Consider the following 15,236-nt stretch of genomic DNA (forward strand, 5'->3'; position numbering starts at 1 on the left):
TCCAGCATGCCTTTTTGCGCGTTCACAACAACTGGAAACTCGGAACAGGGAAATATCCGATTTCAGGGAGTTCAAGACAGCTGGGAACTTGGGAAGAAATGTACTCCGACTGGGAATATACATTTTGAATGATCATCCAACTCGGAATTCCAAGTCGGGAACTCGGCGTCTTTCTAGAGCTCCGACCTGAAGATCACTGATGTCGTGATTCGACCTTGTTTTTTTCAGAGTTCCCAGTTGTCTTGAAAGCCCCATAAATCCAGAGAATGACAGACTTTGATGATCAAGTATCATGACAAAATCTGGCCACAAGTAGGACTGCCGCACCACCTTCCTGTACAAGTGAGTACAACACAATGGTGGGTCCAAAATGTCTTGTATGCTGCTGCATAAATTATGTAATATGCCAGGGAGATATGTATACTGTAGCTAATAAAGTAATACTAACTGTATGTTGTGTAGTAAGCTGTTTGTAGCCCATGTGCCTCACCCTAATAATTTGGTCCCTTTCCCCCTCATAACTTAGCCTACTGTTCTAATTTGGTGGTGCACATGTAGCATATAGCCTGTTTAGAGAAATGTAATCATCGAATGTTGTAGGAGCTTTCATTGTCTGCTTATATGCCTCTTTTATATATCCTACAGTTCTGACTTGGTGTACAGGGAGAATACTGTAAGAACAGTCCATCTTCTGAATTCTGTTGCTGTACATTTCAAAAGTGCTGGACAAATAGTTATGTTGACTATGTTAGTCTTAGCTGCGCTGTTAGGCAGGTGTAGCGGTGGTAAGGATTCACTCAAAGGTGCTAAAAAGAAAGCTCTGCTGTTGGGACAGCTTTATGTAGGCCCTAACACTTTGTGGGCACAATTTATCACATTATAGTGCAATTCATGTATTGTGAAGTGTTGTGTTGTGTTGTGTTGTGTAGTGGCTTTGCTGTCATACAGCTAAAAAAAAAATGGAGTTTGCCCAACCAAGATTTACATGCTAAAATCGCCACTGGCTGTTTGGCCGAAATGCTTCACAGATGCGATTTCTTTTGTTGTATTAGCTAATTAGGCTAATGACCTATCAGACGATAAATCAAATTATTCTGTAGATTCAATCTGAGTCTGTTGATAGGGCCAAATGATCAACAAGCTATTTCTATTTTTGGGTGCTATTATTAGCATTTTTGGGGGCCATAATGAACAATCAATTCTCTGGTTATGGACATTGCGCAGCTCTGTGGAATCAAGCAGAGCAGACCACTCCGACTAGTTCTAATTTACTGAGACCTGGTCTAATAATTGAGACTTGTTGTGTTTGAACGGATGATCTGCCAAGAATGAAATAATTTTGTTTTGTTTGGAGCCCTGTTAAGTATATGAAATAATCTATGCCTATACAATATCTAGTAGCGTTTCACTTTTGCTAATTGGCCGTTATACAAATGGGGTGAGAGTAAACTGGGAAAGTAAATGGACAATTTTCCTTTGCCGAGTTTAAAAAAATATTTAATTAAACCATGCAGGCTCTGCTCATTGGGATGCTTCGTAAGAACACTGACATGAATGAACATCTCAAGCAGGCAGCCTATGATCAGCATTTGTGCATAATGTTTTTTGTATTCGCTAATAATATAGCACTTAAATAAAATGAAAATGTTTTTATTTAGACGGCTAATTTCTTTACTAATTCATGTTTCACATTAGGAGAGGGGGGGACACTTTTTTCCCCTCGTGTCTTGCTTGTTATATGTGCTTATTGTGTTATGTTGTCTTGTGTTGTTATTTTGTTTTTCTTTCCTGTGTTTATTATGTCACTCCTAAGATGATTATGAATTTGAAAATGAAATGCTCAAATACAACTTTGTGAGCCATAATGTCAATGGTTTGGATAGCACTTTGAAAAATACAAAAATATGGTGTTATTTGAATAAAAAGAGAGTAGACAGCTTTTCTACGAGAGACTAATCTCTTACCACCTGCTCATGAGCAACTTTGATCTGGATGGGTTGAAAGTTTTCTATTCCTCTTTTACATCCGACACTAGAGGTGCTGCCATCCTGATTAGACAAAATATGTATTTTTCCCCAGAATAAATTAAGTCTGAGGTCATGTTACTAAACTGCTACTTCCCTAATCATGATGACCCCAAGTGTGTGTGTGTGTGGGGGGGGGGGGGGGGGGGGGGGGGGGATTTTATTTGTATTTTGATGCCATTTTTGATAAATCATCGACTAATGTCCAATCATTGTCCAATATGTCTATAGTACTTGTCCATAAAACTCAAGATTTGGGACTACAAGAAGTATGGAGCACAAAATCCTAATGAAAGGCTATTTTTTATTCTAGTGTACACAAATCCTATTCAACAATACATTTGTTCTTTGTTCCATAAAACATTTTTCTCCAAGATTTCAAATTGTGTTTAGTATCCTAGAATCCTATTTGGCCACTCTGTCCTGTTTATTGCAATTGAATTTGCCGAACCTCCTTTGACACCTAAGTCTTGGAAATTCAACATATCATTACTAGTAAATCATTAATTTATTGATTATGTTCATTTGAAGTGCACGGGAACACAGCAGTATGCCTTGAAAGGTCTGGGATACCCTGAAAGTGTACTTTAGAGGGAACAACATAGCATTTGCTTCTTCTCTAAAAAGGAAAACAAAAGATGAATTCAAATATATTGAAAAGGAGATAAAACACTTGGAGAATCTGCATTCGGTTACTAAAGAATCTATCACACTTCGCCAACTAGAGAATTAAAATATGAGATATAACACCTTGATATATTCACTCTATAGAACTATCTATTTTAAAAACAAAACAAAGATATGTAGAGCAAGGTGAAATGGCTGGCAAGTTACTGGCTTGGCAAAGAAAGAAAGAAACAGAAAGAAAGGATGGCTGTAAGGTCTGCTTCCAACTCACACTCTCAATCATGTAGATCCCCTGAACGCAGCTCACTTTCCAGACCACTTTCCAGCTCACACTCTCAAACACAAAGATCCCCTGAACGCAGCTCACTTTCCAGACCACTTTCCAGCCCACACTCTCAAACACAAATATCCCCTGAACGCAGCTCACTCTCCAGTTCCTAATCACCTGAATTCTGATCACCTGTTCACACACCTGTATGTCATTATCACACACTATTTAGTTCAGTTCTTTGCATCCCATCATTGTGAGGTATTGTTTGTTTTACTTTAGCCTAGCGGATTTCCTGTTATCAACCTATTGACTGATCTCCCGAACGACATTTGGATCCCCTGTGTATGACCTTCTGCCTACCCCTGGACCCAGCTACCTGCCTCCTCCTGTGGTCCTTTACAAATAAGCACCTGCTGTGCCCTCTGCTTGAAACCAACTCTCTCCCATCGTGTTCATTACAAGGGTAGTGTTAGATTCAACAGTTGATCCATTTCAAATTAATGAAACGTTTAGACTATTCTATGAAGACTTGTACTCAACTAGTTTGCAATGTAACTCAGACTCTTTAATGCCTTCCTGAAAGATGTCAATATACCAACTTTATAACTTAGGGCTAGAGGTCCCGGGACAACTTTCGGTGAAACTGGAGGGCGCGCAATTCATTTAAATAATCATAAATAATATGGATTTTCAACATGTATGTACATATGTTTCTTATATTGGCTGAAAGCTTACATTCTTGTTAATCTAACTGCACTGACTGATTTACAGTAGCTATTACAGCAAAAACATGCCATGTGATTGTTTGAGGATGGCGCCCCAAATCAAAATATTTTTCCACTGTCACAGGTTTTATACATTCACAAATAACGATTAAATATTCACTTACTTTTTGAAAATCTTTCCCTGATTTTTCATCCAAAGGGTCCCAGCTATAACATGTAGTGTCGTTTAGTTAGATAAAATCCTTCTTTATATCCCAAAAAGTCAGTTTAGTTGGCGCCATCGATTTGAGTAATCCACTCGTTCATCATGCAGAGAAAGGAATCCGAAACTCTGCTTCAACAAGTCAAAATACATTTCCAGTTACTCCTCAGATACCCTAAAATGTAATCAAACTATAATATTTCTTACGGAAAGAAGTATGTTCAATAGCAAACCGATTTTAGCAGGTGCGTAATGTCTTCATAGCGCACGTAAACACGAATTTCCAAGACTGTGTCCTTCTGCTAAAACTGATATTTCTTATTTGTTTTTGAAGTTACAAGCCTGAAACCTTGAACATAGACTGCTGACACCCTGTGGAAACCATAGGAATTGCATCCAGGGAGCTAAATTTCAATATGACCTTTCTCTTGAATTTATAAAAGGTTGGTCTCAAAAACAATAATTCTGGTTGGTTTTTCTTTGGATTTTCTCCTACCATATCTATTGTGTTATATTCTCCTACATTATTTGAACATTTCTACAAACTTCAAAGTGTTTTCTTTCCATTGGTACCAATTATATACATATCCTGGCTTCAGGGCCTGAGCTACAGGCAGTTTACTTTGGGCACGTCATTCAGACAGCAAGTGGAGAAAAAAGGGGCCTAGCCCTAAAGAAGCAAGGCTAAATTTAGATCAAGACATTATTACTGAGGAGCTATCAGATGCTATGGGTTCCCTCCAAAATGGAAAGGCATTGGGATTAGATTGGTTACCTATAGAATTCTATAGGCAATTCTCTGAGTGGTTGATGCCTCTTTTTCTTCCTATGATCAAGGTCTGTCTAGAGTAAAAAACAGCTTTACATGTTGCAGCTATTACTTTACTGAAACAATAAAGATTAAGATCATACATTGGGCTCCTCCCATAGACCAGTCACTTTTCTGTTGATTATAAATTGATTGCTAAAATATTAACTCTGCGCCTACCGTCACATACACACAGACCAAACTGGTTTTCTGCAGGGTCGTCTCTCGTCTGTTCATTTAAGTATATTTTAATTTAAGTCTTTCTTTTTCATGCTAATGATCTTAAGACCCCAAATGTTGCAGTGTCCCTTGAAGCTGAAAAAGCATTTGAGAGTGGAATGGAATTACCTTATGTCTGTATGGTCAAGGTTTAATTTTGATCCAATTTTTATCTCATGGATTCAAAATCTTTATAATTCACCAATGGCAGTACTGTAGTAAAAAAAAACACCCCCCCCCCCCCCCTTCCTGTTGTCTCAAGGGACAAGGCAAGGCTGTCTGGCCAGTGCAGGACTTTTTGCTATGGTCATAGAACCCCTTGCCACCATGTTTAGAGCACATGACCAAATTAAATGAATTACAATTGGAAAAGAATACCATATTGCATCATTATATGCAAATGATGTCTTTCTCTATCTCCAAGACCCCTCATACTAAATTCCAGTCCTCCTGTCATTGCTTGAAGAGTTTGGTAAACTATCTTATTACAAAGCCAATTGTTCCAAGACAGATATTATGTGTAAATCTACCTTCAACCCCAAACCTTTACAAGACCAATTCAAATGGAAATGGTCCTTGATGTATACCCATATACGGTCTGATATACCACAGATTTCAGTCAATTGATTATAAACTGGGTAGTTCAAACCCTGAATGCTGATTGGTTGACAGCCGTGGTATATCGGACCATATACCGTGGGTATGACAAAACATTTATTTTTACTGCTCTAATTATTTTGGTAACCAGTCTACAATAGCAATTAGGCACCTAATGGTTTGTGGTATATAGCCAACATATCACATCTAAGGGCTGTATTCAGGCCTCCGCGTTGTACTGTGCATAAAAACAGCCCTTAGCCATGGTATACTGGCCATTTACCACAACCCTTCAAGCTTTATTGCTTAATCAAATCCTCTGTTCTCATCGAACTGATTAATGAAAATGTTCATATTTGAAGATGGCAAAAAGGCCAGTCTCTTTGGCACATGACATGGAGTACAGGGGGTGGATTAGCTAAAGAGACTGGTACCCAGGGTAACTAACTGCCCTCCATTTTTGAAGACGTTTATTTTCATTGTTAGAGAGGCCACTTGAGTATCTGGTTAATGTCAAGGATAATCTGTCATCACACACGAACACATTTCAGTTATCTCAATTTGCCCATTCGTTGGGGATTACATGTTTACTGTTACCTTGTATTTATATTATCTTTCTTTCTCTCTCCATTGTTGGGAAGGGCTGTAAGTAGGCTAAGCACTTCCCTTTAGTTTACCTGTTGTTTACAAAGCAGGTAACAAATAACATTTGAATTGTACAACTTGAGTCATTTTGGATTTTATTTCAAAACCATTATGTTGTTTGAAGACCAATATTCATGCCATGTAAATTAAATTAAACTAAACAAAAACAATTCATATTCCTATGCTTTATTATAGTTTGATGCACTTGTGTAGGAATTTCTTCTCATATTTCCCTCTGCAGTTGAATGGAGCTATTTGATAGTTTACAGTAAATAAGGGGTTAGTTATTAAATGTGGACTAAATGTATGGAATATTGAGGGTAAAGTGCAGTGCAAGCGCGGGACATGTGGCGCGGCGTTTCAGCGCTCCACGGGAGGACTGTCGCGCCAAATCGCTCTCAACGGGTTATGGATGACGTTTGGGGTCGGGACAACAATAGCCTTTAGGAAAGAAGAACGAGATGGCCAAGTGTTGTTGATTTTGTGGTATTTTTTGTATTCCGAGATTTAACCTAAAAGGGGCAATAATCAATTTAAACTACAAGAAAGCGTTTTCCCCGCCCCTGTTTCGGTAAAAAGCTTGGGCAGAGAAATGAAACCACTCTCAAATTCATAGACAGAGCTATGGATGCAAGGACTGACCATCCATGATATCACAATTATAGTTTTAACCATGTTTTGGGGCTATATAGTGTTTGTTAACATTTACTTTGTTTACCAATATTGGAGTAAAACAAGCTTATATTTCTGGTTCCGAGGGGCTACTACAGTTGAACTAAGCTCATGAGGCATGTATGTATATCATTTTAGAATCCATTGGTAGGCCTACATATCATTTATACGTCCAGAAATTGATATAACAACTTCAGATGATTTCCCCCTTTAACATAGGCTAGCCTACTGTGGATATAATTATTCGTATGCTACATCAATTCCGAGGTTGAATATGCAGTTCAGCGCGCTCCTCATATCCCCATGAACGTCAGCAGTGTCTGACAAGCCAAGTGAAACCTGGAGAGAAAGGAACCAGCCAATCAGAGACGTCCAATACGTTTAAAGGGCTTGTGGGCAGTCTCTCCACCTTTTATTATGAGCATCCAAAAACCTTCCAGCACCCAGACTTTTTCATGTATCATTCCGTAAAGCAACTGGCCGGGAATTAAATAATTAGGATTATGCCAAAACGACTGAAATGGATGAAATAATCTGATGGATTTTTAAATGAACAGCTGGATCCTACTTTGGTGAGCCTTCCCCCTCTACTCTTGTTGCGCAGAGGATAGTGCTTCGCTGAAGTCCTTTGGGAATAGAGCACAGGGACGGATCGACAGACGGTTGCAACAGGTGCAAACTGTTCCCGAGCATCATCGCATTGAACAGTCCTACAAAATTTTCACATTTTTGCGGGTGACGGTTTCGTGCGTCACGCTCAGAATGCCTGTCCTGATGAGTCCGGAGATCGCCTCCAAGTTTAAGGAGAAATGTCTGAAATTACAGCCGGAGAACCAGGACACCGCAGCCGGGTCAGTGCACCTGGACGACAGCCTGACCAGCCTCCACTGGCTTCAGAACTTCTCCATCCTCAGCACTAACTCAGAAAGATCCACCGGCACCGGCTCCGGTTGCCCCTCACAGCACCTGGTCTCCTACCACCAGCGCCTGTACCCCCCGGGCACCGACTCCCCGTCTAGCCCTCCAGCAGGGGACACGGCCGCTACCGGGATGCCTCTCTGCCTCGGGAGCCCCGTTACCTCTGGCAGTAACTCCACCGACGCGCGTTTGCTGAATTATCCACACCACCAAACCACAACCTACCCTCACCTCAACCACCACATCACGCAGATCATCCCACCAGAGGAGATTGACTTTAAAACGAACCCCAAAGTCAAACCGCCTTATTCCTATGCCTCTCTCATCTGTATGGCCATGCAGGCCAGCAAGAAGCCCAAGGTGACTCTTTCCACCATCTATAACTGGATCACAGACAACTTCTGCTACTACAGACATGCTGAGCCCAGCTGGCAGGTAAATGACCCGGCTCTCCTCTGTCTCTCTATTATTGATTAGCTAAATGGTGACAGGGAGAGAAGAGAGGGGGAGAAGGGGGAGCAGAAGGTTTGCCACATGCATATTAAACCTGTTGTTTGTTTGTAAGAATATTAATGCACTTATACAACATACATTTAAAACCCATTTATCCTATTATTTCTCATAATCATCTAGTCTAACAGTAACTTACACTGTATTCTATTATGTATGACACAGCTTGACTAGCCTAGTCATATTCATTTTCATTTACATTTCAAATCACAGAACATCTCTGCAATTTCTACCCTCCAAGAAATCTCTGTCAGGCTTCTTTCTCAGGGGGCCAAGCACAAGTGCTATACTGCTCCAGGGATGTGTGTGTGTGTGTGTGTGTGTGTGTGTGTGTGTGTGTGTGTGTGTGTGTGTGTGTCTGTGTGTGTGTGTGTGTGTGTGTGTGTGTGTGTGTGTGTGTGTGTGTGTGTGTGTGTGTGTGTGTGTGTGTGTGTGTGTGTGTGTGTGTGTGTGTGTGTGTGTGTTAATGAGGATCCCTGTGAGAGCTCCCTTGGCAGCCAAGCACGGCTGATCATGTTTGAACTGCACAGAACTCTACACTAGAAAGCCTCATTAGGTGCATTTGCTTTCCTACACAAACAACAACAATACCTCCTCCGCCTCTACCTTCAATGCCTTTCTCTTTCTACCTCTCTCTATTTGACACACACACCATTCATACATTATATTAAATTAAATACACATTTAACATGGATTTAACATATTTGTTTCTTCTCCCCTCGCCCTCTCAGAACTCTATCCGCCATAACCTCTCGCTCAACAAGTGCTTCATGAAAGTTCCGCGGCAGAAGGATGAACCAGGGAAAGGAGGCTTCTGGCAGATCGACCCTCAGTACGCTGACATGTTCGTCAACGGAGTCTTCAAGAGAAGGAGAATGTCCTCCAGCCACTACAACACCCACAGGCAGAGCAAGCTCCTACACAACCAGGAAACTGGCTACCACAGAGCCACTCAGCAGGGCCAAGATGGCTACCACTACCAAGGAGCTGGAGCCGGCAACAAGCGTAAACAACCTTCTCCAAGGCAAAACAGCAAGATGGCGGGGACACCCAAATCCCCACTGTTAGCCACAGAGGCCCACAGTGCAGATGTAGTTCTGAGGGGAGACTTTGACCTTGCATCTGTGTTTGACGATGTCCTCAGTGGAAACTGCAGTACATTCGAAGACCTGGACATCAACACTGCTCTGAGCTCCCTGGGCTGCGAGCTGGATCTGACCCTGCAGGAGAAGCACTCTGTTGGGCTGGGGAGGTGGTGTGGAGAGGGGGACAACCAGACCCAGAACCAGACCCAGACCCATGACTCTTATGGCTACATGGAGCTGAGTGGCTCAGTGGGATGTAATAGTAGTAACATAGGGAACCTTTACATTCAACAACAGCAGCTGAACCAGGATCAGTTGTTACAGACCCACCTGCACCAGTTTGAGGAGGTGACTCTGTTCCCAGAGCAGCAGGAGGTGCACCCCTGGGAGGAGATGAAGGAGGACGTGCAGGCCATCCCTCAGACTCTGGATCAGGGCTTTGGTCTGTGTGAAGGATTCTTCTCAGAGATACAACCCTGGGAGAGGGCTGAGGCCTACCTGTGACAAACCAACCACTGTTGAACCAATGCTTACGCCACCCCTTAGCCAAGGGATTCAGGCCCTAGCCACGACTTCCTTATAGTAAATGCTGGGACAGGGGATTCAGAAGACTGCTGGTCATTCATGTCCTGTCCATGCAGTTCCTTCAGACTATGGTTAAAGACTGGGTTGTTGTGGTTTGAAGGAGCATGTTGTATTTGTTTCACAAGACAATGAAACACTATTGGGCTTACCTTCTGCTATGTGCTCCACACTCCAAACAGATATGCACTCTATTGGCTTGTGGGGCAGACCTACATACAGATGACTATTTTTCTACATTAGCCTCATGAAATCTTATATACATAAAATGTATTTTTTTCTTGTTTGTTTTTTTGCATTATGTTTTTGAGAGATCTATGCTGTATGTTTATGACTTTATGAAGATCTATACTTCTGGTTTGATCGCTGACTAGGGAAGTCAATGAAGTCAAATGCAGTACTTAGTGTTGGGTCATAGTCAAACCTATTGATCCAATTTCAATGTGTTTTTCAAGTAATCAATTGAATATATATATATATATATATCGATTAGAGTCTACGATAAGAGCCTAGATGGCCATGTGTCGTGTGTCATAGGCTATGGCAAAGCAGAAAGAGGGACGGAAATGAACTGAAATGCCTCAATCAGAATACCCAAGCATATGCACTTTGAGTGACAACAGGTATGTTTGAGGATATAAAATATTTCTGCTGTGCATCAGAATGCTATTTTCCCTTGTTCCATAAAACATGCAATGTCACAGATTCAGCGTGCACACACCATCATTTGACAGCAACACCACAGCCTTCGTAGGCACTGACGGTTTTGTTCAAGTTTTCCATTTTTCTGCCAATCTTACATTTGATTGAACTCTATTAATGACTCTGTTCAGGATATACTGAGGAAATCTGAATTCTCTCACTGGGTGATTGGCTTCCATTTTGTGATAATGATTACTGATTTTTGATTGATTACGTCAAACCACGATAAATATATAAATTAACAACAATGGACTGTTTTTTTGAAAGGATGATTAATTTAAAATGGTATGTTGTTTGGGAAAACGGATGAACCAATGAAAAGGCTTGTGCTCTAGAAAGGTTTGATTTTTTTTGAGTCAATGGTGAAGATCAGATCAACCTTTATACAATGTCTTCAATGTCATTCTGTTGTTTTTATTTGTACTCTTATAAGTTGTTAAAAATGCAATCATGCCTCAATGCAATAAATGTTGTCAATTTAGATGTTTTATCTCATTCGTTTGCCATATTGCATGTGAAAGTCAAAGATGCAATCCATTGGTCAATAAGGGTCAAGAACAGCTTGTTCATAAATGAGAAGATACAGAATATCTCATTCTTGGTCAGGCCCAGACTAGCCTGGTCTCTCAGAATTGCAACATCACATTGAACAAATACCTATAACTCTGTGAGGTCTCTGCCAGTATCGTAGGTCGATGTGATCTGGCCAGGATCAGTGCTAGGCTAGGTTATGAGCTGGTGAATAGAGGTTGAACAGGAAGGAGCATTATGTACAGGTGGAAAGTTTATAGAATATAATGTGAAAGGAAACCTTGCTCTCTCAGTTCAGATGCTAAACATAGAAATCTCTTGCAGTTGGAGCATGACGAAAGGCATATGGGTTATTTTCTATTTCCAGTTGTCTAATTTTGCTGTATTCTTTCATTTGAAAGGTTAATGTTTCTCAGCAGTTATGTCGATCAAGTCTATATCCAGAGAACATTCTCTCAAACCAGGTTGGTTTGAACTAAGAGCAACAGTTTTCAAGGATTTTATGTCTGCGCCACACACACACGGTTTCTCCCTTCAAATCTCTTTTTAATTGAAAAAGGCAAAAAAGGGGAGAAAAATGTGGATTATCCAATCCCATTGGTTCTCCCTCCCTGCAGTTGGAGTTCAGGAGTAAAGATCTTTTGGGATCAGCCAAATAACTCAGATTCCTAGAAACAGCAGGGACTGTGCAAAGAGACAGAATCGTGAGGTTACGTGATTTCACAATTTCCTGAGAGCTGATGATAACTATGCTATATCAGTTACACACCAGCCTGTACCAGTTATTATGTTCCAGTCTCCCAGGAGTCCTGCTTATTCTAATGATAATGATGATGGTGGTGGTGAGGGTGTGTGTGTGCCTTGATGTGTGTCTATGTGTATGTATGTGTGTGTGTGGGGGGGTTTGTAAATGTGTGTGTGTGTGAGGTTTAAATATTGGCCCCCATGTTTGAATAGATAACCTTATCTCTATGGAGGCAGGATTCTGCAGCTCTATTCACCCTGGCTCTGAGACCAGCGCTGCCCAGCACGCGGACGCTGTGACTGCAAGACCAGGAACAAGACTCGCCTGTCACAGTGGGCTAATGCTACGCTACTTTATAGCTTCTCTGGCACTGTGTGTGTGTGTGTGTGTGTGTGTGTGTGTGTGTGTGTGTGTGTGTGTGTGTGTGTGTGTGTGTGTGTGTGTGTGTGTGTGTGTGTGTGTGTGTGTGTGTGTGTGTGTGTGTGTGTGTGTTTTTATAGCCCCGACTGGCAATCCATGGACAAACCCTGATTAGCGGGCTGCATACAGACCCCCCTAACACATACAGGACAGGAGGAGGGAATTTGAAAAGTGGAGGGGAGTGGCTAAGATAGGAAATACACCTCAACGATCTTTCTAATAGGTTTATGTTTATGTATGACATGTAAATTAGGTTCCATTTGACAATATTAGCTCTTTTCATCCATGTGCTTTGCTGTGTTCCTGTGATACAATGATTTACATTATGAAAGACCGTGCACGTACAAGGTCGTTGTGTCCAAAATTGTAGTCCGAGTGTGTGTGTGTGTGTGTGTGTGTGTGTGTGTGTGTGTGTGTGCGTGCATGCGTGCGTGTGTGTGTGCCTACATGTCTACGTGTGTCCATGTGTCTGTCTGTCCAGAACACATTACATGTTAAAGCTCTCAGCAGGCTGTGTTGAATGGGGTTTAGGGATGTTATTGTTAAGCTAAACCCAAAAGCTTTCCTGAAGCAATGAACCCTTCTGTCTATGTGACTATGATTAACAAGGGCTGTGTCTCATAACTTCTTCTTTGGTCAAAGACGACAACCACCCATTCTAAATCGACCCCTAGCTATTCTAGGCACCTGAACTAAAGCATATAGACGATGGAAGCAAAATGGTGAAAAAAACACCAACTAGTATAATAGGGGTCAAGGTGAAACTATTAACACACTATTAACACTATTAACACATTATGAATATACCTATGAAATACTTTCAGGTATCAAGTGCCTAGCAGTTAGGGACTGGGGGTCGATTTGGAATTTGGTGCCACCATTGAACCACTGTATAGTAGTAGTTATGGGGTTATCTATATGCTGCAGAACCGAGAGCTTGAAATGGGAAACAGAGACATGACATTTATTTTCATGAATCTCATGAATAGCTTATAGTGCTCGCTCATTGTAGAAGATCCTCTCTGTCTATCAAATTGTGTAAAGTATCAGTCCAGTCAGGTCTCATAACTGGCCTCTAGTCTGATGAGGTAGTGCAATGGACTGTGGTGTATGATGGAGTTGGTATATGCCATAGTGATGTGTGCATTGGTGGTTTGTGTTTTTTGAGTGTGTGAACTGGTGTTCGCTCAGGAAAAATTGCCACTATTTTCCAGGGAGTCCCCCGGACTGTTTTCCAGAGGGTATTGGTGTGTGTTGCCACTGCCCATGTCAGTGAAAGGCATTCCTTTCTGTTCCCTGTGGTCACTATGATCTTTGGGTACTATGGGACTAAACTGGCTGCTCAGGGGAGAGAAGGGAGGGGGGCCTATGAGACTACAGGCTGCTGGCTTTAGAGAGGAGGCCAGCCAGAGGCCAGCATGTCTGGGGTGGGTAAACTGGGCACAGACGTGGGGGACAAGAGGGACCAGAGGGACTCAGTCCTCCTGGACCTCTGCCACACACACTGCCCCATGCCAAACACACACACTGCCCCATGCCAAGCAGCAGAGCAGAGAACAAGTCTGTGCCCAGACTGTCCCGTATTGTGTCTGCTGTATAGTTTCTTCGTTCTCCACTCCTCAGACATACATCTCCTGGGAGGTTTTCTCTCGCTCGTTGTCCCTCTGGAATTCAGATTCTCAATCTATTCACGGAATGAACTCTGCACTACAAAACTACCAAAGCAACCAACATTCTAAATGAAGGAATAATGTAATACTAAACAGGTAGACCACGAGAACGGATGTAGATGGGCTTTGACTGGAGAGTGTAGCAGTAGCAGACGGGTCAAATCGCCTTTCTTGAGACACTTCTTTTGGCTTTTCACAGAGATACACTGTCAATCATGGTTAGATTGTCATGATGGAGATCGTCATGGTGGAGACTGTCATAGTGGAGACTGTCATAGTAGAGATTGCCATAGTGGAGATTGTCATAGTGGAGAAAGTCATGGTGGAGAAAGTCATGGTGGATATTATCAAGACAATGAAATGAATGCTTGTATAATACTTCTTGAGACTCTTGCAACAACAACAACAAATTCAGTAGAATGTGTGTATGTGTGGGGCTCCCGAGTGGCGCAGCGGTCTAAGGCACTGCATCTCAGTGTAAGAGGCGTCACTGCAGTCCCTGGTTCATATCCAGGCTGCATCACATCTGGCTGTGATTGGGACTCCCATAGGGTGGTGTACAATTGGCCCAGCGTTGTCAGGGGTCGGCCGTCATTCTAAGTAAGAATTTGTTCTTAAATGACTTGCCTAGTTCAATAAAGGTTCAATGTGTGTGCCTGTATTTCTATATACCAACTGTGTTATCCTCTTGAAGGCCCTACACTGAGCCTCTCTCTCCCTGCCATCCACACACACTCCATTCTCTCTCTCAGACTATATACACTGCCTAGGGCTCTTATTTGATTGGCTGGGCTTTGCTTTGTCAAGCCTGGCATCTGGCACACCATGAGAGCTACGGTACACCTTATACTGGGCTCTGCCTACGCACACACATACACATCGCAGGCATGTAACACACATACATACACAATCCATCCCCACCATCATCATCAGTAGCATAAGCAGCGCTGCTAACAAAAAACAGGCCAGTCTAAATCATTTACATCTCTCTGACCCTGATCATGACCTCTATGATCTCACTCCATTGTTGGGAAAGCACCTCTGATTACATAAGGGTGACTGTGTGGTGTGTAACTCTATCTGTCAGGCCTTAGTTAAACTAATCCCCTGCTGGTTAAATATGCATGAACTGACTGGTCACCTGTGTGGGGTGTGATTAGGCCATTATGCCAAACATCAGGTGTCGTCCCTCAACTTGCCTTATAGTGACCACATCAACATGGTCATGGTAGAAGATGTTTTTGAAGAGCTTGTTTGCAGGACTATGGTTTTATGATGACAAA

General features: G+C 42.0%; 1 protein-coding gene across 1 annotated transcript; it reads left to right on the top strand.

Moving 5' to 3' along the window:
• Positions 1-7,222: 7,222 nt before the first annotated feature.
• On the top strand, positions 7,223-11,062 carry foxj1b (forkhead box J1b). Its single transcript, XM_036955995.1, has 2 exons — positions 7,223-8,143; positions 8,950-11,062. The coding sequence occupies exons 1-2, from the start codon at positions 7,553-7,555 to the stop codon at positions 9,805-9,807; spliced, it is 1,449 nt and encodes a 482-aa protein (XP_036811890.1). The 5' UTR covers positions 7,223-7,552; the 3' UTR covers positions 9,808-11,062.
• The last annotated feature ends 4,174 nt before the right edge of the window (positions 11,063-15,236 follow it).

The sequence above is a fragment of the Oncorhynchus mykiss genome, chromosome 20, assembly GCF_013265735.2.
Source record: "Oncorhynchus mykiss isolate Arlee chromosome 20, USDA_OmykA_1.1, whole genome shotgun sequence".
Taxonomy (NCBI): Eukaryota; Metazoa; Chordata; class Actinopteri; order Salmoniformes; family Salmonidae; genus Oncorhynchus; species Oncorhynchus mykiss.